At 43.7% G+C, this 22,064-nt stretch overlaps 1 protein-coding gene across 3 annotated transcripts in view; it reads left to right on the top strand.

The window, feature by feature from the left end:
- Ttn (titin) overlaps positions 1–22,064 on the top strand; it is a 272,179-nt gene that overhangs the window by 19,645 nt on the left and 230,470 nt on the right. For all 3 annotated transcript variants that reach the window (XM_087900088.1, XM_087900089.1, XM_085680928.2), the window contains 28 exons: positions 871–1,170; positions 1,269–1,391; positions 2,892–3,179; positions 3,366–3,431; positions 4,113–4,371; positions 4,576–4,636; positions 4,745–4,960; positions 6,122–6,264; positions 7,199–7,404; positions 7,902–8,135; positions 8,249–8,493; positions 9,319–9,602; positions 9,717–9,881; positions 9,993–10,161; positions 10,271–11,964; positions 12,092–12,373; positions 12,796–13,062; positions 13,149–13,421; positions 13,639–13,902; positions 13,993–14,253; positions 15,967–16,227; positions 16,767–17,030; positions 17,122–17,382; positions 17,628–17,888; positions 18,342–18,602; positions 19,517–19,658; positions 19,746–19,911; positions 20,784–21,015. In XM_087900088.1, coding sequence (XP_087756214.1) covers positions 871–1,170; positions 1,269–1,391; positions 2,892–3,179; positions 3,366–3,431; positions 4,113–4,371; positions 4,576–4,636; positions 4,745–4,960; positions 6,122–6,264; positions 7,199–7,404; positions 7,902–8,135; positions 8,249–8,493; positions 9,319–9,602; positions 9,717–9,881; positions 9,993–10,161; positions 10,271–11,964; positions 12,092–12,373; positions 12,796–13,062; positions 13,149–13,421; positions 13,639–13,902; positions 13,993–14,253; positions 15,967–16,227; positions 16,767–17,030; positions 17,122–17,382; positions 17,628–17,888; positions 18,342–18,602; positions 19,517–19,658; positions 19,746–19,911; positions 20,784–21,015 — 7,648 coding nt within the window. The remainder of the gene's footprint in view (positions 1–870; positions 1,171–1,268; positions 1,392–2,891; positions 3,180–3,365; positions 3,432–4,112; positions 4,372–4,575; positions 4,637–4,744; positions 4,961–6,121; positions 6,265–7,198; positions 7,405–7,901; positions 8,136–8,248; positions 8,494–9,318; positions 9,603–9,716; positions 9,882–9,992; positions 10,162–10,270; positions 11,965–12,091; positions 12,374–12,795; positions 13,063–13,148; positions 13,422–13,638; positions 13,903–13,992; positions 14,254–15,966; positions 16,228–16,766; positions 17,031–17,121; positions 17,383–17,627; positions 17,889–18,341; positions 18,603–19,516; positions 19,659–19,745; positions 19,912–20,783; positions 21,016–22,064) is intronic.

The raw sequence follows: 22,064 nt of genomic DNA, 5'->3' as shown, positions 1-22,064 counted from the left end.
CCTGCTTCCCTTGCTTTCTGAGAATGCCTTTGCAAATCCCATTCCCGTCCGTGTTAATCAGATTCGTAGGAAGGAGAAAATAATATTTGTCTCTCTCTTTGCTTTAACTCCCAGCAAAGACAAGAGCAAATTGAACTTCAGTGTGAAAGGTTGTTCTGAATCCAGACATGATAACGCTCTCATTTCAATCACAATGTTTTCCTTTGTGTGCCTTAAGAGAGCTGTTTTTCTAATAGATCGAGCTCAGCTTATCCCCAGTGAGTCATGAGTAAATTCGGGTGTTCATTCTCCGATCGGGAGCTTTCATTTTCTTTCACATTTGCATGCAACCCTGTCGCTGTACAGCAATTGATTTTTCTGGATGCGATGATGACAGTATTTGAGGATGCTTTTATCTGTGCTGTTGCCATGTCAGCGCCAGACTAGATGATTGACAAAATAATAAAAATAATCAATGAAGACAACCTGCTGCAACGTTCTTATTTCCCAGTTGCTAACTGATTGTCTGTCTAGCCTAGGTAAATTGTTTGAAATACTCAAAACGTCCTTAGGATTTTCCACCCGTATTGTGTTGTCCTGTCTTGTGTCTCTGTGGTCTACTGGCTAGGATCTAGCAGCTAGGGACAATATATATAAATAGAAGTCTCTGCAATGTTCTAATTAATGAGATACAAATTTTTAGAAGAGCCAAATTATGTTTTCGAGCAATTAACCTTTCTGTATAACCTGAGTACTCTGTACTTATCACAACCTTTACCTTTGTCTGTTCTGAGTAACCAGGGGAGCAATCCCAGGAGAATGCCCCTGGGAGGAGATGTCCAGGTATGACTTTGGCATCGCTGTCTGTTAACTTGGGAACCTTGTCTCCAGGTGGGCGTTGGGAAAAAGGCAGAAGCCGTGGCTACCGTTGTAGCTGCTGTGGACCAGGCCCGGGTGCGAGAACCCAGAGAACCCACACATACAGAGGAATCCTTCACCCAGCAGACCATGCTAGAGTATGGCTACAAGGAACACATTTCTGCCACGAAGGTGCCCGAGCAGCCCCAGCGCCCAGCCTCCGAACCCCACATCCACGTTGTCCCCAAAGCAGTTAAGCCTGTCGTGATTCAGGCTCCTTCTGAGACTCATATCAAAACTACTGACCAAATGGGAATGCACATATCATCACAGGTGAGTCCACTACCGCATTTCACTCTGTGGGGGGAGGCAGCGACGCGAGCTGTGGGCACCTGGTGGACAGTGACGTCATCGAGTTTCATTTCATGTAGGTCAAGAAAACTACAGATATATCAACCGAAAGATTGGTCCATGTGGATAAACGCCCCCGCACCGCAAGCCCTCACTTTACCGTTTCGAAAATTACTGTCCCTAAGACAGAACACGGATATGAGGTAAGATGTGGAGCAAGATGGTTAACTCTAAAGAAGAGTTTCTTGCTTGTGATGTCGGGCATCTTAGTGTAGCCAATTGGGTCCCTTTTTGGTGAGGTGCCAGTGTTCATGGTGGACTCAGATACCAGAACCTTGTCTTCTGGAAAAGGTCTTCTAGGGTGAAGTCAATAAAAGGTTATCTTCCAGCCAATCCCAAGTCAGGCGTCTCTATCTCTTGTTTCAAAGATGGTTTAAACTCAGTTTCTTTGACCAATATATGTCTTTCTTTTTCTTTAATTTTTGCTTTTTGAAACAGGGTTTCTTTGTGTAGCCCTGACTCTCCTGAAACTTACTTTGTAGACCGGGCTGGCCTCAGACTCAGGGATTTGCTTACCGCTGAGTTCTGAATGCTTGATAAAAGGCATGCGATATTACTGCCTGTCCTGATTAGTGCATTGCTGATCTTTTTGTAAATGGTAGTAGTTTATATAGTATAGTGTCTTATAAACTATGGGATGTGTCCAGTAACCTAACTGCATGGATTTTAATAAGAGTAGACAATGGCGAGTCAAATATTCACATGATTCCTACAGCAGAGTGGAGAATGTCTGTTTTCTCCTGTCAGGTAGACTTGCGGCTGTCATTCAGATGGGCAATTTCAAAATATTCTTAGAATCATTCAATTAAAAAAATTAGTTTAAGTTTCCCTTTATAATGGTTCCCAGTGCAGCATTCATTATTATCACATGACAGTTAAATTGGATTGACGATTGGCACAGCTCTGGTCTAGAGTCCTGCTTCTGTTTCTTATTAGTCCTGCCCCACGGGGAGGCATATAACCATCCTCAATATTAATTACTAGAGTCTTTATGATGAGAAGTTGTCTTCTCTGTCCTCCAGCAATCATAAGCAAATGTATAATGCTCATGTTTGGGGATCATCTCAAGTTACTACTGAAACCAAATAACCACACACATACCCCGGCATGGAAACAATAAGCAGCCCTTCCAAACACTTTTCCTGATGTCTGCTTTTACCTTTCATGTAGACTTGTGGCTGACGTCCAAGTGTGCAACCCCAAAGTACTTCTTAGAATTTATCAGTATTCTAAATTTTGGCTTTCCTGTTATAATACAGGTTTCAAATATAGCGTTCATCAGAAGTGAGTGAAGGGAATCCCTCACTGAGCTCTAGAAAAGCCATAAAGTAAGGGGCACCTCATGTAACTCTTTACAGGGGGCCGTTTTGAAGTTTTCTAGCTACGCAGAAATAACCACTAGCTTTATAAGTTGGTTGACCTCTGCCTTTTCATTAACTGTAAGAGAAATAATGAAAGTATTTGGTCACATAGAGAGTTTCTTGGTCACATAGACCAAAGCCAGCCATGGTTCATGTGTCTGTAATGCCCACACTCGGGGGCAGACAGAGTGAGGCCGGATACCAAGACACCAGTGCGGGGCATTTCTGAATGACCCGTCCAACCACAGCTCTGCAAGGCTGTCCCGTCACTCTTCCCTCCAGGCATCGATAGCTGGCACCGCTATCGCCACGTTACAGAAAGAGTTGTCTGCCACATCTTCTACCCAGAAGATCACCAAATCGGTGAAGGCACCCACCGTGAAGCCTGGAGAGACGAGAGTGAGGGCAGAGCCCACCCCTTCGCCACAGTTCCCCTTCGCAGACATGCCAGCGCCAGATACTTACAAGAGTCAAGCTGGCATTGAGGTGAAGAAGGAAGTTGGGGTGAGCATCAGTGGCAGCACAGTTCGTGAGGAACACTTCGAAGTACTGCGTGGCCGTGAGGCCAAGGTGGGTCTCCGACGGGCCAGAGGGCATTCTTCTCCCTTCCCGTGCTCACGCTTTGTTTTATCAAGCGTGCTATGGAAGGGAGGTGGTTTTTGCAGCAATACTTTTATTACTTGGTGCAGGCTGATGGCTCATGAGTTTTCCCTTCACTCCGTGGCGGTTTTGTAACCTCCTTTCTCAAAACTGTAGGTAACAGAGGCCGCACGCGTGCCTGCACCTGCTGAAATCCCTGTTACTCCGCCCACCTTAGTCTCGGTGAGTAAACACATCGGCACCTTGGCCCCTGTTTACCCGTGCTCAAACCCCTTCAACGTGTGCTAGCAAAGACCAACTTCTCGTACTTTCAGGAGTGTGCCATAGTGGTTGACAAGCTCCGGCTTTCACACGGTACCCTGTTTGGCCAGGAAAGGGACTTCAACTCAGTAACCATCATTCTGATTGTTTTTAATGATCCTGATATATGTGTAGCATTATAGGAAATGTAACGAGCAACTGGGCCCCTCTGGAACCTTTGACTTGCCACCAGGGGAATGTACAAATTCAGTTCGTAAAACCCAGAAGGTTCTCAGCACCCTGGTGGGCGGAGCATGAGCAGATCAACTCCAGTTAGGGATCCTGTGGTAAAGCTGTGTTGACGGATGGCATTGGCTGCTGGGCCTTACAGCTTCTCTAGAACTGAAATGTGAAAATAACAGAAACCTCCTGGTTATGGGGCACTAATGTCATTCCACTACAGAGATAGGGACATGCCTGGCACTGATTTCATATTGTTAATATTCCAATTTCCAAGTCTGTGCTAATTGTTCTGGAGACCTCATCGTAGGGCATTAGATGCCAATTGAAATGTTCAAGCCCCAACCATATATTCGACCTAATTTAGAGAGGTGATTAATAAACATGCACATTCCATTTGGTTCCTTTTTCTTCTCTTTTCAGGGCTTAAAAAATGTGACTGTCATAGAAGGTGAATCTGTCACCTTGGAGTGCCACATCTCTGGATACCCATCTCCCAAAGTGACATGGTACAGAGAAGACTACCAAATCGAGAGTTCCATTGATTTCCAGATAACCTTCCAGAGTGGAATCGCTCGTCTCATGATCCGCGAAGCCTTTGCGGAAGACAGCGGACGGTTCACATGCAGTGCCGTGAACGAGGCTGGGACCGTCAGCACTTCCTGCTATCTTGCTGTGCAAGGTTGGTGGTGGTTTTCTTCCTGGATTCTCACGTCCATCCCCATCCGTGTCACCTCTTTCAGTAGCCACACCCTTCGGGAGCAGTTTCTGTCCTGTGTGAAAGCTACAATAGATTACAGGGTCCACTAACTCTTGACAGCCACCGTGGTCATGTGCGGAGCAGACTAGAGGCTCAGGCCAATGTTGTTACCTTTTTGTCTTCTAGTGTCGGAAGAGTTTGACAAGGAAACAACTCTGACCGAGAAATTTGCCACAGAAGAGAGACGGTAAACCATCCTTCCCCCAGTTTAGAGGCTGGTTTTGCATGGTTTCTTTCCTGTAGCCACTGGTCCACGGCTACCTAGCAGCTAACAGGAATGGCATTCTCTTCCCAGCTTCGTCGAGTCACGAGACGTGATCATGACGGACACCAGCATCACAGAGGAGCAGGCAGGGCCTGGAGAGCCTGCTGCGCCTTTCTTCGTAACCAAGCCAACGGTCCAGAAACTGGTGGAAGGTGCGAGCGTTGTGTTTGAATGCCAGATCGGTGGCAACCCAAAGCCCCATGTCTACTGGAAAAAGTCTGGCGTTCCTCTCACCACTGGATACAGGTACTTGGATGGCTGATAATAGCATTTCTATGGGTGATATGTAGATATAAAGCTATATGGATATTTTAGAGAGTGTGTATATCTCTCTATGAGGTACAGCTATATACCCATATACTTTAAAGAGTATGTGGATACTTAGACACCCTAAAGAAAAGTAGAACTTGCCTTCTCCATCAACCCCTTAATGCAAATTCCCTCATGATTAAGCCTTATTAGTTATTCTGAGGTGCTTTATATTCCCATGGTTTGAAGGGTTGGTTTTGGCACAAAAGACTGACGTAAGGCTTCTAGACAAGCATTCTACCGTGCCGCTATATTCCCAGCCTTCCGCAGAGACTTTTTTGAGAAATAAAGCTTTGCAGGAAGGGAGACGAAAGATGTATTCTACAATTCCAGCTTCAATAATCGATAGTGTTAAGAAAAAGTCTTCCACACCCAAGTCCAGAAAATATTTGAGAGAATTTTCAATAAATGCATACTATAATTAAGTTGCCTGACAATAGAAATAGAGATCATGTAATGGAGAAAGCTAGTTATGGGTGAAAACCTCTGCTAATAAAGTTGTGCAGTTGAACTAAAGGACAATGTAAACACATAGATGTTATCTCTTATGAACTGGATCTACAATGTACTAGGGTCTAAATACTGAGGTATTTAGACTTTATCGACTTGATTCATTTTTACCTTTCAATAACTAACAAAGAGAAATAACGAACAAGGAGAAAATACCAATTGTTCAGCATCACTTGCCAGCATAAATGCTGAGGGTCAGTGATTCTCTATGTGGCCTTGGATCCTGTTGTCTGTTTCGTTTTGTTGTGGCGAATTTCCTGTGTTGCCCAGACATGCCTGAGCTTCAGGGATCAAGCGAACCTATATACCACAGCCTCCCATGATTCTGAGACTATCAGTGCACGCTGCTATGCCTACCTGAGTCATCTTTGACATAAAAACTTGAGGTTGTTGATCCTCCATTATGCATCCCATGCGTTTTCTCAGTTTTCAACAAATTTATCCTCACTTCTTGGTAGAACTTATACACAGGTCTCCTGTCGATGAATTCTGTATTGTAGAGCTGTTCACAAGCAAATTTAGCTTTTTTTTTTTACTCTAAGGAGGGTCGTTTATGACTGATATTTTCATTTCTTCCTTTCTATGAAGATACAAAGTGAGCTATAACAAACAAACTGGAGAGTGCAGACTGGTGATTTCTATGACCTTTGCGGACGATGCTGGAGAGTACACGATTGTCATCCGTAATAAGCATGGGGAAACTTCTGCATCTGCCTCCTTACTCGAGGAAGGTGAGGACTGTCCTGAGCTGTATGCACAGCATGCACTGAAATGAAGGAGAGAGGCTGAGTGTCTGCAGGAAGACACCTAGCAGCTTCCCAGCCCTCAGAGTCGCCCCCATCCCTTTCAGCCTCGGCTACAAGACAGTGTTTTAGACCATACAGCCCAGGACAATATACCGTGACTAAGCTGCTGATCCCTGGCAGTAGTTTCTCTTTGGTGAAGGACACTTTTTTATGTTCCCTGGAAGATGTAGGGGTTCCACCTCCACGTGCCTTGCAGGTCTAGACAGCTAGCATGTCTCAACACGGGATGGTAGCGGCAAACTGGAGGATTCACCCCTTGCTTCCAGAGAGCGGTGCCCTCCACCTCCCTTGTAGTGTAGCCTGGCAAACTTGTACCATGCTCAGTGCTGGAGCCCCCAGTATTTCATAGAAAAGCGGAAAGTCAGGATTTATCAATGTTCATGATTTAAAGAAGAAAAATCTTGTAGCATTCGTGCCAAATAAGTCTTGTTCTTGACTCGCCTTTAGTCTCTGGTAGCTCCTCATGCTTGTGGCAGGCCATCCGCATTCTGTCTCACTTGATCCGCTCCAGATCCCTTGAAGGAAGTTACCTTCTTATCCTATTGAGCAGTTAAAGCAGAGAAAACTCTGACAGGAAAATGACTTATTAATAGACTCAGAACAAATGAAGAAGATCTCTGGGCGAATCCCCCAGGATGGACTGCTGCTATCACATGCTGTACACAAGGGTGCTATTTGTTAATGGGCATTTGGTTTTGAGATAGAATCTAATAAATATTTATAGAACAATTTTTCATGATAAAAATTCAAAAACCTGTCTTTGGTTAATTTATCATGGATATAGTCTGCTTGATTGGATAGTGCTATGAATGTTTTTTGATAAGAGCAACAAAAATTGTCTTGTGTTCTCGTCTCTCAGCTGATTACGAGGCCCTGGTGAAGTCCCAGCAAGAAATGCTTTACCAGACACAGATGAGTACATTTATTCAAGAACCCAAAGTGGGAGAAATAGCCCCTGGATTTGCATATTCTGAATATGAAAAAGAGTATGAAAAGGAACAGGCTTTAATTAGGAAGAAAATGGCCAAAGATACTGTGATGGTCAGAACTTTTGTGGAAGACCAAGTAAGTATAACAATAACGGCTAACTAAACCAGTTCATAAGCCACATTTTCTCCCATAATTCCCATTTTTCATATATTCATCTTCAACCATTTGTAGGTCAAATTCATTGCTACCCAGTTTCTCTGATCTTCATAGTATATTGTACTTGAAATTTGAGAGTTGGGAGTATATATGTGAAAAAAAATGGCTTTAGAAATGGGGATTGCATATTTAAAAAAAGACAAATATTAACATAACCAAGTCCATAATGCCAAGCTCTCTCTATCTCTGTGTCAGACACCCACAAATAACCCATACTCTGGGAATACAGTTTTATATAAAACGCCATAAAGATGCCTTCTATGTAGACTAAAATTAAACCAAATAAAGAAAACTTCTAGAGTCTTCTCACAGTTAAAAATGTCACTAAGTCCTTAACACTGAAACTAATATGTTTCCTTAAAGGACTTCTACCTGTGAGGATGTGATTAACAAGTTGTCATCTTTTTACTACATAGGAATTCCATATTTCTTCCTTTGAAGAGAGGCTTATTAAAGAAATTGAATACAGAATCATAAAGACTACGTTGGAAGAGCTTCTTGAAGAAGATGGCGAAGAAAGGATGGCAGTTGACATTTCCGAATCTGAAGCTATCGAGTCAGGATTTGATATCAGAATAAAAAATTATAGAATTCTTGAGGGTATGGGTGTCACTTTTCATTGCAAGATGTCTGGATATCCATTGCCCAAGGTAAAATAAAAATGTTTGTGGGGTGTGCCTCCACACTGTGGTAGACACAAAAAAAAATTGTTCTGTGCTTGTTTAATACTAATTTATCCACACATGTATGATGTTCTCTGCAGATTGCATGGTACAAAGACGGCAAGCGTATCAGACACGGGGAAAGATACCAAATGGACTTTCTACAGGACGGCAGAGCCAGTCTGCGCATTCCTGTTGTCCTCCCAGAAGATGAGGGCATCTATACCGCATTCGCCAGCAATATTAAAGGAAATGCAATTTGCTCGGGGAAGTTATATGTGGAGCCTGCCGCACCGTTCAGTGCACCAACTTACATGCCCACACCAGAAGCAGTCAGCAGAATCAGGTAAGACTTCTACTCGGAGTTCAGTGGCATTCAAATTGTTTTAAAACACCAAACGTCCCTGTAGAGAATTACTAACATGTGAAAATTAATTACTGAAATAGTACGGAAGCCAACCACTGGTGATGCTGGCAATTGCTCTTTGATGAACAAGGAATTTTCATCAGTATAGCAAACTATTTTCCTATGTATCTAAGGCAACAACAATGCCTGTTCATTTAATGTGTGATCTTAATGAATGATACCCTGAATTTATAAAGCAACCCTACAGTGGAGTGGGTGTTATTGCTATTTTGAAAATGGTAACACTGAGATTCCAAGAGACTATGAAAAATCAATTTAGTTCATCCAGGCTAATAGTCACATTATAAATGCAAGCCAATCTGAATACATAATTAGTGTAGGGTTTTGCATTGTTTGTTAGCAAATCTAATTTTTATATTTTTTTCCTCTTAGATTAAAATAGATTTTTTATTTCTCTACATTTATTTATTTGGTTCAAACAATGAGCAGTTGCTAACGTAGTTTAGTAATTTAATCATGAAAATGTAATGACTAATTTAGTTAAAGGTGAAATGAAAAGATGGTAATATGGGCTGCCCAAGATTTTGAGTCTGGGAACCTGGGTGTGTTGAGTGACATGGATTTAACATAAGCAAAACACAACCTTAGGAATAATAATATATTCTTCTTTGAGTTTAGTGTGTCTAGGGTGAAGTCTAAAACATGCAGAGGTATATTCCAAAGTAACATCACCAATTAAGACAGACAGTGTTTTTCTGTGCCTTCTGTATGCTTCATGAAATAATGGTTGCCTTCATTTTCCAGGTCTGTCTCTCCGCGTTCGGTGAGCAGGTCACCCATACGCATGTCTCCTGCCATGTCCCCCGCACGAATGTCCCCCGCACGGATGTCCCCTGCGCGGATGTCACCTGCGCGGATGTCCCCTGGACGCAGACTGGAGGAAACAGATGAATCACAACTGGAGAGACTGTATAAGCCGGTCTTTGTGTTAAAACCCACGTCTTTCAAATGTTTAGAAGGACAGACCGCCAGATTTGACTTAAAGGTTGTGGGTAGACCCATGCCTGAGACATTCTGGTTTCACAATGGTAAGCCTGGTAAAGTTTTGCTCATGAGTCACTGAACACAGAAACAAACTTCTATGTATATATCCAACTATGCAAAAAAAAAACCCACCTATTTTGTTTGCTTATTTTTAACAGGAGAGCAAATCGTCAACGATTATACCCATAAAGTTGTCATTAAAGAAGATGGGACTCAGTCGCTGATTATCGTTCCCGCGTCACCCAGTGACTCTGGAGAGTGGACCGTTGTTGCCCAAAACAGAGCAGGAAAATCTACAATATCTGTGACTTTAACTGTGGAAGGTAAAGCGAGAGTTTTTTTTATTAAAACGAAAGGAGACTGTTTCTTCATGTTGGGTCCCAACCAGGCCCTCCAGCCCCCAGCGGCTCTAAATCGTGGCCTTTCTCTTGCAGCTGTGGAACACCAGATAAAACCAGCGTTTGTGGAAAAGCTGAAAAATGTCAACATAAAGGAGGGTGCCAGGCTTGAAATGAAAGTCAGAGCTACGGGTAACCCCAACCCTGACATTGTGTGGCTGAAAAACAGTGACATTATTGTGCCTCATAAATACCCAAGGATCAGGTCTGTTTGAAAAGCTAGTCAAATTAAACTTCTTCTGCAAATCTAACAGTCAAATAAGCAGAAAGTGCTGCTACTATATTAATGGTTTTGTTTTCGTATTTTCAAACAGGATTGAAGGAACCAAAGGAGAAGCTGCCCTAAAGATCGATTCCATCATCGGCCAAGATTCGGCCTGGTATACTGCCACTGCTATTAATAAGGCAGGCCGGGACACCACAAGGTGCAAAGTCAATGTTGAGGTTGAGTTTGCCGAACCTGAACCGGAAAGAAAACTGATCATCCCACGAGGGACGTACAAAGCAAAGGAGATTGCTGCCCCGGAGCTGGAGCCTCTCCATCTGAGATATGGCCAAGAGCAGTGGGAGGAGGGGGACCTCTACGACAAGGAGAAACAGCAGAAACCGTTTTTCAAGAAGAAACTCACTTCCCTCAGGCTGAAGCGCTTTGGACCTGCCCACTTTGAATGCAGACTGACGCCTATTGGTGACCCCACGATGGTGGTCGAGTGGCTCCATGACGGGAAGCCGCTGGAGGCGGCCAACCGGCTCCGTATGATTAATGAATTCGGGTACTGCAGCCTTGATTATGGAGTCGCCTATTCTCGAGACAGTGGTGTGATCACGTGCAGAGCCACTAACAAATACGGGACCGACCACACATCTGCCACACTTATTGTCAAAGATGAGAAAGGTCTGGTGGAAGAGTCTCAGTTGCCTGAGGGGAAGAAAGGCTTACAGAAGATTGAAGAGCTAGAGAGGATGGCTCACGAAGGCGCCCTCACAGGTGTGACGGCAGATCAGAAGGAAAAGCAAAAGCCAGACATCGTCTTGTTCCCAGAGCCGGTGAGAGTGCTTGAAGGCGAGACAGCCCGATTCCGCTGCCGAGTCACCGGCTACCCTCAGCCCAAGGTCAACTGGTACCTCAACGGACAGCTCATCCGGAAAAGCAAGCGATTCAGAGTTCGCTATGATGGGATTCATTATCTGGATATTGTGGACTGCAAATCCTACGATACAGGTGAAGTCAGGGTCACGGCAGAAAACCCTGAAGGCATGATAGAGCATAAAGTAAAACTTGAGATCCAACAGAGGGAAGATTTCAGATCTGTCCTCAGGCGAGCTCCGGAGCCAAAGCCTGAGTTCCACATCCACGAACCAGGAAAACTTCAGTTTGAAGTGCAAAAGGTAGACAGACCTGTCGACACCAGCGAAACCAAAGAAGTGGTGAGACTCAAAAGGGCTGAAAGGATCACCCATGAAAAGGTGCCCGAGGAGTCCGAAGAACTGCGCAGTAAGTTTAAGCGCAGGACAGAGGAGGGGTACTACGAAGCCATCACGGCCGTGGAGCTCAAGTCTCGCAAGAAGGATGAATCTTATGAAGAACTCCTCAAGAAAACCAAAGACGAGCTGCTGCATTGGACCAAAGAATTAACCGAGGAGGAGAAGAAAGCCCTCGCCGAAGAAGGCAAAATCACGATTCCAACTTTCAAACCTGAGAGGATTGAACTTAGCCCTAGTATGGAGGCACCCAAAATCTTTGAACGAATCCAAAGCCAGACAGTTGGCCAAGGATCTGACGCCCACTTTAGAGTCAGAGTTGTGGGAAAACCAGACCCTGAATGTGAGTGGTACAGAAACGGTGTAAAAATTGAGCGGTCTGACCGCATCTACTGGTACTGGCCGGAAGACAATGTTTGTGAGCTGGTCATCAGGGATGTGACTGCAGAGGACTCTGCCAGCATCATGGTGAAGGCCATCAATATAGCTGGGGAAACTTCAAGTCATGCGTTCTTACTTGTCCAAGGTAACCAGAAAATGTTTCATTTAAGTGGGTTCTCTCTATGCCCGTGAATATCCTGTGACATACTTAAATGTTTTCTTTTCCCATTATTCAAATTGTTTGAGTTTAATTTTCTTTTGTCCCCTTGTAGCCAAGCAATTGATCACTTTCACACAAGAATTGCAAGATGTTGTTGCTAAGGAAAAGGATACCATGGCAACATTTGAATGTGAAACTTCAGAACCATTTGTCAAAGTAAAATGGTATAAAGATGGTATTGAAATTCATGCCGGAGATAAGTATAGGACGCACTCTGACCGAAAGGTTCACTTCCTGTCCGTGCTGACCATTGACACATCTGATGCCGAAGACTACAGCTGTGTACTTGTGGAAGATGAAAACGTCAAAACAACAGCCAAACTTATTGTGGAAGGTAAAATAAATAATGATTACATTGTTTACTGGAGTCGTTCTGTGTTCTGTGAGAAAATTATCTAGACATAGCTCCTTCCACAAAAATAATTTTAGAGAATTAGATGCAAATTTTATATCAAACATCATCAATTTGTATTGTTAATCAAAAATATTGACAATTTGGATTTTTAAAGCAGGGCTGTTTTCTGGCCTCACTTTAAAATGTCTTAATTGAAATATATCTCCCTGCTTCCAAAAAAATTCAAAAATTAAAATAGCTGATTTGTGGTCAACCTTTCTCGATTCACTAGCGGGAAGATACAAAAAACAGTTCTTGAAAGTAGGAGAGGAAGATACTAGACAAATAAGGCAACATCTCTATCCATACTCTAGTTTCACAACTCACCGAAGACATCAATTCACCTTCATCTTATTTTTCAGGTGCAGTTGTTGAGTTCCTGAAAGAACTTCAAGACATAGAAGTCCCAGAGTCATCCTCAGGAGAGCTAGAGTGTATTATATCCCCAGAAAACATCGAAGGCAAATGGTATCACAATGATGTGGAGCTAAAGTCCAATGGCAAATACTCCATCACATCCCGCCGTGGGCGCCAGAACCTCACAGTCAAGGACGTAACCAAAGAGGACCAGGGCGAGTACAGCTTCGTGGTTGATGGGAAGAAGACAGCCTGTCAACTGAAGATGAAACGTGAGTCTTCCATCCCCGACACTGTGGTGTGCAGCAGTAGGGCCAAGGGTAGAACTAGGACACTCATTTCTCCCCATCTTTCATAGCCCGACCCATTGCGATTCTCCAAGGACTTAGTGATCAAAAGGTCTGCGAGGGCGACATCGTACAGCTTGAAGTCAAAGTTTCCCTAGAAAATGTGGAAGGCGTCTGGATGAAAGATGGCCAAGAAGTCCAGCAAGGCGACAGGGTTCACATCGTGATAGACAAACAGGCCCACATGCTGCTTATTGAAGACATGACCAAAGAGGATGCTGGGAACTACTCCTTTACTCTCCCTGCCCTCGGTCTCTCTACCAGTGGGCATGTCTCTGTCTACAGTGAGTCTTATGTGGTTTTATGTTAATTCTTCTTCTTTAAAAAAAGTGATGCCGGGGATCAAACCCATGGTGTTTCACTTACAAAGCAGGTCTTTATGATGAACTATAACCCCAGATCTAGTTTTATGTTCCCATTAACATTGAGCTGAAGAGCGTGAATGTGTAGACATTTTAAACAAAACTCACATTCCTACAATTCTTTGGTCTTCCTTTGCAGGTGTGGATGTGATAACGCCTCTGAAAGATGTCAGTGTGATCGAAGGTACCAAGGCTGTGCTGGAATGCAAGGTCTCAGTCCCTGATGTGACCTCTGTGAAATGGTACCTCAATGATGAGCAGATCAAGCCTGATGACCGCGTGCAATCCATTGTCAAAGGCACCAAACAGAGACTTGTGATTAACCGAACTCACGCTTCTGATGAAGGACCTTACAAGCTGATGGTCGGCAGAGTGGAGACTAGCTGCAACCTCTCTGTAGAGAGTAAGGACCGCTCCATGTAACGAGCCACTGCTTTAAGCATTTTACATTCTCGCTGTAAAAATGACCGCCCAATCTTTTCCTTTCCTCTAGAAATTAAAATCGTCAGAGGTCTCCGTGACCTGACGTGCACAGAAACTCAGAATGTGGTCTTCGAGGTTGAGCTGTCCCACTCAGGAATTGATGTCTTATGGAATTTTAAGGGCAAGGAAATTAAGCCCAGTTCTAAATATAAAATTGAAGCTCACGGGAAAATATACAAGCTGACAGTCATGAACATGATGAAGGATGATGAAGGAGAATATGCGTTTTATGCCGGGGAAAACACAACATCTGGAAAACTTACCGTGGCAGGTTAGTGTATTGATCATTCAGTCAATACTATTGTATGTATTTGCTATTGTATTGTAGTTATAAGGGCACTGTTTCCCATTGCTTTTCCAATCCTCACTTGCTTCTCACTGCCAGGCCTCTTCTCATCCTGAGCTCCAGGCTATTCATGCCTTCACTTCTGACCTCCCTAAATTGTGAGCACTCACCCAGTCCTCTCTCAGACGCTATCTGTGTGTCACTCTCGGGTGCCAGTTCCTCCGTGAAGCTTGCTTTAGCCCCTCCACTTCTTTCTACAGTCCTGGACCCCTTTGTCTTCAACTTTCATGACCCTTGTTATACATGTGGCTTATTCCCTGTTTCCCTTCCCCACACCAAAGCATGTGGCCCTTGAGCAGAGAATTGATCCCTTCTTTCTCTTCTCTGCGTACTCCTCAGGATACACGATGAATAAATGGTTGCTAAACTGAGCTTTGTTTTAACTTTGCTTCACGGTTCATTTTTTCAGCATTCTTTATCCTTCAAACATGTTCCTCTTACTTCATTTTTGTGGACCCAATGAATATTTTCTATTATAAATATAACTTAATTCATCTGTGTGTTTCATGATGGGAGGGGTAAGCATAGTCTTTCCCATTCGGCAGAAATCCTTAGCTCTAGAATGAAGACTCATAATTATCGTTCACCTGTCCACACAGAAGTAGAAGTCATCACTAACCATTATGGCTCATTACAATTTGAGTTTTGAGGAACTGTATTCTGCTCAGATTTGACTCTTCTGGTATCTGAGCAGGTCAGATGATAAAAATGAGTCCTACTTGATGTGCAAGTCTCAGGATCTGTACTTTATGACATATTTCCTTAGCGAGTTAGCCATAAAAGACCTGTAAAATAAAATCTCAGGCCCTTTCGATTTATAAGATTATTTTCAATATCATTTTAAGTTTATAAAAAGAGAAGATTAAGCCCCTATGTGATTTCACTTGGCATTTTAAAAGTACCTGGCATAGGCGATATATTACTAGAAACACAAAAGCGAAGTGGATGTGTGTCTTTCCTTGAATTCAGGAATTAGAGGAAAACCAGTGCCTAAGCATCTAAGTAGCTAAAGCAGTTAGTGTTGCTTCCAATGACGATGGGGTGAGGGGACAGCAGAAAATATTAAAGATGACATTTCTACTCAGGGATTTGGTATACAAGAAATATATTTAAAAATACCAGTGAAAGCTGGGCATGATGGTTCAATGCCTATAATCCCAGTATTTGGAAGAATGAGACAGAAGGATTCCCATAAGTGTGGGGGTCAAACTGTGTTACAGAGTAAGGCATTTGTCCCAAACAAGTGAGCAATAAACACACTATTGACTTTGACATCTTGCTCAGCAAAATTTTCCTGAGTACAAAACATATATGAAGAAACTAATTCTTAGAAGACCAAAGAGCATGCTTTCAAAAACAAGGAATGGAGTTGAAAGCAATCTGTGCGGCATAGCATGTGTTCCAGATTTCAGAGTTCTTTATTCTGCCTTTTCTCTTTGCGCAGTGTATTCTCTGGTTTTCAGTCAGGTACTCTTAGAATAAGGGATTTCTGTGGTGCTTTCTAAATAGAGGTACAAGTCACTTTTTATGTTTAAAATCATGTTTTAAAATGTAATGTTTCATGTTTAGTTGTGCAATGGCTTCTTTGGTCTGTGCATATTTTAAAGGACTCACTTGTACTCTACTCCTGTTCTGAAGGGGGCGCCATCTCCAAGCCGCTCACAGACCAGACTGTAGCTGAGTCCCAGGAAGCTGTGTTTGAGTGTGAAGTTGCCAACCCTGAGTCTGAGGGGGAGTGGTTGAAGGACGGAAAACCCTTGGCTCTGAGCACCAACTTCAGAAGTGAATCTGATGGCCACACAAGGAGACTTGTCATTGTCGCTGCCAAGCTGGACGATGTTGGAGAATACACCTACAAGGTCGCCACTTCCAAAACATCTGCCAAGCTGAAAGTAGAAGGTCAGTATTGGATGGACAGCCTGCTTACCCCCAAATCCTGCCTACTTTCTTAACTGTTACCATCAGGAAAGACAAACCCAATGGCTGTTTAGGGTCACATACATCAACTTTTCCTTATGAATCCTGTAGGAGAATGTGCAAATTTTCATCAGGTGTATTTTGTGTGTGTGTGTGCTCACACGTGTGTGCATATGTGTGCGCACGTGTGCATAGCTTAGGGTCTGTGAAAGAACTGCATCAGGCATTAATAATGCGTCCCTCTTGCACCCTTATCCAGTCAGTCCATTAAGCTGTTAGTATATGATATGAAAACTTCAGATCACTGAAGTATAGCTTAGTCATTGCACAATGTCCATTTCTTACTGAATCTCAGATTCTTTTAAGTAATTGCCAAATGTCTTTTAAAATGAGGGGCTACAGAATTGTAAAATGTTGGCCAACCATTCTGCAAGCTGACTGGAGGTGATCACATTTGAGACCCTCTTTTGTTGGCTGGTCATCATTGATATTTTCTAAACCGATTCTTCACTCCTATTAAGCTGTCAAAATCAAGAAGACTCTGCGCAACCTCACGGTGACAGAGACACAGGATGCTGTCTTCTCCGTTGAACTTACACACCCAGACGTCAAAGGTGTCCAGTGGATCAAAAATGGAGTCGTCTTGGATTCCAGTGACAAGTATGAGATCTCCGTCAAAGGCACACTGTATTCTCTGAAGATTAAAAACTGTGCCCTGGCAGATGAATCTGTCTATGGCTTCAAACTGGGAAAACTAGGAGCCAGTGCCCGGCTGCATGTTGAAAGTGAGTTGACTTGAACATTGGGGTAGGTAGACAACCTGTAGTTTCCTTCGTGGTAATTGTATCACCGAATTTCTCCAACTTTCCCTATCAGCTGTCAAGATTATTAAAAAACCAAAGGACGTGACTGCCCTGGAAAACGCCACTGTTGCCTTTGAGGTCAGCGTGTCCCACGACACAGTCCCGGTGAAATGGTTCCATAAGAATGTGGAGATTAAGCCGAGCGACAAGCACAGACTGGTCTCTGAGAGGAAGGTTCACAAGCTGATGCTGCAGAACATCTCCCCATCTGACGCTGGGGAGTACACAGCCGTGGTGGGGCAGCTGGAGTGCAAAGCCAAGCTGTTTGTAGAAAGTGAGTGTGAGTTTGTAGAGAGTGAGTGTGAGTTTGTGGAGAGTGAGTGTGAGTTTGTGGAGAGTGAGTATGAGTTTGTAGAGAGTGAGTGTGAGTTTGAAGAGAGTGAGTGTGAGTTTGTAGAGAGTCAGTGTGAGTTTGTAGAAAGTGAGTGTTCCCCGGGGCTCCTCTAGACTCGCCGCTGTGTTCCTCCCTCTGCGTTTAAACATGCATTAACGGAGCTGTTTTCTGACCCACCCCCCAAGCACTGCACATCACGAAGACAATGAAAAGCATTGAGGTTCCCGAAACCAAAGCGGCCTCCTTCGAGTGTGAGGTGTCCCACTTCAACGTCCCTTCCATGTGGCTGAAGAACGGCGTGGAAATCGAAATGAGTGAAAAGTTCAAGATCGTCGTGCAGGGGAAGCTCCACCAGCTGATCATCATGAACACCAGCACCGAGGACTCGGCAGAGTACACTTTCGTGTGCGGCAACGACCAAGTCAGTGCCACCCTGACAGTGACCCGTAAGTACATGCACAGCTACATACGTGCGCGTGTGTCTGGGCGGGTGGTATGGAGATGAGCACATACACATATCTAAAGAGAGCAGACGTGTTTTTTCATGTTCTACACTTGTATTTCCAAATCATTTAATTTACTAAAAATTATTCTTGATAGAACATCTACTGTGTGCTCACAGTGAGTCTCTGCTGGCCTCTCCGTGTGAATAAAAGTTTCTAATGATAATATAATCAAAAATCTACTTAGAGAGAGGGTTCTGTCGCTGTATTGTCCCTGTCACTCCCTCAGTTGGCCTTCTCTCATACGTGAACAGTGTCAAAACTCCTAGCCCTAAATTCTCATCACGTCAACACGTAGACAGAAACCATTTGACACTCTGGTTCTGCACTGACTGCAACCCGCTGCCTAGTTCCATCGCATACTCAGATGTCTCCCCCTTTAATCTGCCTCTGCAGCTATCATGATAACGTCCATGCTGAAAGACATCAACGCTGAAGAAAAAGATACCATAACTTTTGAGGTGACGGTAAACTATGAAGGCATTTCTTATAAATGGTTAAAGAACGGTGTGGAAATCAAATCAACAGACCGGTGCCAGATGCGAACCAAGAAGCTCACCCACTCACTGAACATCAGGAATGTTCACTTTGGAGACGCTGCCGACTACACATTTGTGGCTGGAAAAGCCACATCAACAGCCACCCTTTATGTTGAAGGTATGACTTCCTAAATGGGTCCCCCCAAAAAGAAAGCTAAATAGACCGCATAAAATATGAATCTTCCAATAAAAAAATAGACAATTTGGATGTGGTGTGTCCAACCAATTGGGGTGGGAATTGAAATAAAAAGAAATTAGGAACCCAAACTAGAATATGGGTAAATGCCAGAAATACATGAAATGTAAGAAGCCAGCTACAGAGTCACACATACTGTATGCATCCGTTTATATGAAATGGCTTTGATACACGAGTCTCCCGAGACACAGATCATTAGCGTCAGTCTAGCAGGAAATGATGGGAAGTGAATGTGATGGCTAAGAGATGCCCGAGTTCTTCCTGAGAACAATGAAATGCCTTTAGAATGATGGCGATGACTCTACAATACATACAGCAGAAACCATCAAATTATGTACTCTAATATATATATATATATATATATATATATTAGAGACATATATTATTTCTAATATATATATAAGAGATATATCATCTAAATCATAATATACATTGAATTATACATTCTTATAAATCAGGATTATCTAACCTTTGGTCTTCTCTGGGTCACATTGGTTTGGCCCTCACATTCATTAAATTCAGGGTGCCCAGCTGGGACATCCATGTATTAATTAACTGAAAACAAGCATACGCTCATTTTCCATGGCATGGTAACAGGATGGAGTCCTGTTCATATTTAAGAACAGTGGGATAAATTTACAAAATGAGTTCCAAACCCCACAATGTCTGAAGTGCGTTCACAGGGTTCATGTTGGGCCACACTCACGGTTTTCCTGGGGTGGAACCTGCCCTGTATCTGCGAGTCAGATGCCTCTGCAGGTGTGCAGATCGAGTAGCATGTGGCTTACATATCAATCATACTGTCAAGTGCTAATTTTTCATGCTCTGTTTTGCAGCTCGTCACATCGAATTTAGGAAACACATTAAGGACATTAAGGTTCTGGAGAAGAAGCGCGCCATGTTTGAGTGCGAAGTTTCTGAACCCGACATTACTGTCCAGTGGATGAAGGATGGCCAAGAGCTTCAGATGGCAGACAGGTCAGTTGCCTTGCCTTGCTGTCTTCCAGCCATCCCAGCTTCCTTTTGAGCCCCATGCATTAAGCGCCAGTGTCCTTCCATTCATAGGATAAAGATTCAGAAGGAGAAATATGTGCACCGCCTCCTGATCCCATCCACACGGATGTCTGATGCCGGGAAGTACACCGTGGTGGCTGGCGGCAGCATGTCAACCGCTAACCTCTCTGTGGAGGGCAGGGACGTCCGCATCCGAAGTATTAAGAAGGAGGTTCAGGTATGGTCGACATGTTGAATTTTTTGACAAATCATCAATAGTTCTTAATCCAATCTTCTGCTCTAATTTCTGACTTGTAACTTTTCTCATCTCGGCATTTTAAAGACCGAAGTTAGCTTTTCCCTGTTGGGTTCTCAGGCCGCCATTAGTTTGGTCACAGCTTCTTGTCACTCAGCAAGTACGTCCTTTACTTGCCCGTGCCAACCACCATGACGTCTGCAGTGCTTACAGTGCTGATCCTTTTGGGTGCTGATCTTCCAGAGGACATAAAGGAGGGAATGTATTTTAAGAAATTAATTTTGAGTTCAGATCCATCATTTTTGTCTTCCAGAAAAAAAAATATCATGCTTTAGAGAGCTTGTCCTATGTTTAAAACAAACAGACAAACAAACAATGACTTGCAATGAAGACTCACATGACCAGCCCAGCCTCTCTTCCCTCATTTTCTAGTTCTGAACCTTGGTTTGCCCACTTTGAAGCTGAGGACAGTAATTGCTCTCTAGCTTACAGAGTTATAGTTCATAGGATGTGAAATCAGATTGAAGGGTAGCTTCAAAGACCTCCATAAATAATTAAATACCCCAGATGTAAAATGTCATCATTTCTGCTATTATTTATTAAAGCACAAACGTTAGAAGACAAAATAATTGTCTCCTCGAGCATCCTGCCCTCATTAGCCCAGGTATGGGTTTGATTCCCTACACAAGAGGTTTGGGTACCATTTACCCAGAAATATGCAGGACAAAATTTACACGTGCTATAATTGGCCAACTCATGATGTGGGGACCTGATTTCATGTTCTTTAAGCGAAATGGATTAACTAAACTGGAAGCAGATTCATTTCCAGTCTTCCTGTACTGCTCCCTCAACAGGTCATTGAGAAGCAGCGTGCCGTTGTGGAGTTTGAGGTCAACGAAGATGACGTTGATGCCCACTGGTATAAAGATGGCATTGAAATCAATTTCCAAGTTCAAGAACGACACCAGTATGTGGTGGAGAGAAGGATTCACCGGATGTTCATCTCTGAGACCAGACATAGCGATGCAGGCGAATACACCTTTGTGGCAGGAAGGAACAGGAGCTCGGTGACTCTCTACGTCAATGGTACGTGGTTCGACTTACATGGCTGTGGCTTTGTCTGGAATCCACTTTTGTGCCACCGCCACGGTAGCGGTGCCTGAGAATTCTCTGACGAGCCCATGGCCCTCATCTGGATGTAACTGCGCTTGTGTCCGCAGCAGCCCTGTGGGGAAAAAAAGAGCAGCTGCTGAAAGGACCGCTGAGATGTCATTTCCAGGAAGTGCCTGCTGGCTGGGGCTTCATTTGTTTGGTTGGCACTACTGCACATCCACTGTGTGTCAATTATAATATACTCCAGATGGCTGTCCGTATACGGCATTAAGCTGTTGTAGTTCTCTGCCCTGTTAAAATGTAAATAACGTTACTATACAAGCAATGGAGACATTTTCAGCCTTCAGTGTAAAGCTTGGGGAGACCCAGAGATCTCCTTGGAGACCCTGGTGTGCCTAGAGAGCCACAGGCAATGAGGCTCGGCCCCAGGCTCGGATCAGTGCTTTGCCTTTGGAAGTGAATTTCCTCATGCTCCCAGGAGCTTCCTGATCATCCTCAGGAGGTTGTCAGTGGACCTCTTCTGTCCTCGTTAGAAATGCCATCTCTGAATTTAAAGCTTGACAGGACCAGAGCCCAACCTAGACACGTAGGAAAGAGTGGAACCTGCCTCCCAGCCACGTCTCTGGCTGTCTTGGAGAAAACACCCACAAGTCAGATGGAGGGGTGCTGGGAGTGGTCTCAGCATTCCTAAAGATGATCCTCTGGCCATACTCCCTGGTTTCCCTGAAAGATGCAGTTGCCATGGCAGCCAGTTTTGTTTCCCCTGCAGTTGTAGCAAAAGAGGTGGAAGAGCGGAGAAGGGAAGTAGTACCTGATGCAGCCCCATAGAAGCCCTTCTCCCTGCTAGTGTCTCCTCATCCAACACTGAGGACACACAGATTAGCATAATCACAAAGCTAAATTTTTAAAATCTATTTATTGGCACTCTATTCATAGGGAGTAGTGTTCAACCAGCCGGTGCTCACACCCCACCAGCCTCTGTATGTAACAGGGTCACTGTGACATACACATCCTTAAATACT

The sequence above is a fragment of the Myodes glareolus genome, chromosome 21 (assembly GCF_982192425.1).
Source record: "Myodes glareolus chromosome 21, mMyoGla1.1, whole genome shotgun sequence".
NCBI lineage: Eukaryota > Metazoa > Chordata > Mammalia > Rodentia > Cricetidae > Myodes > Myodes glareolus.
Note: the sequence above shows the minus strand (reverse complement) of the source record. Positions and strands in the feature narration are given on the sequence as shown.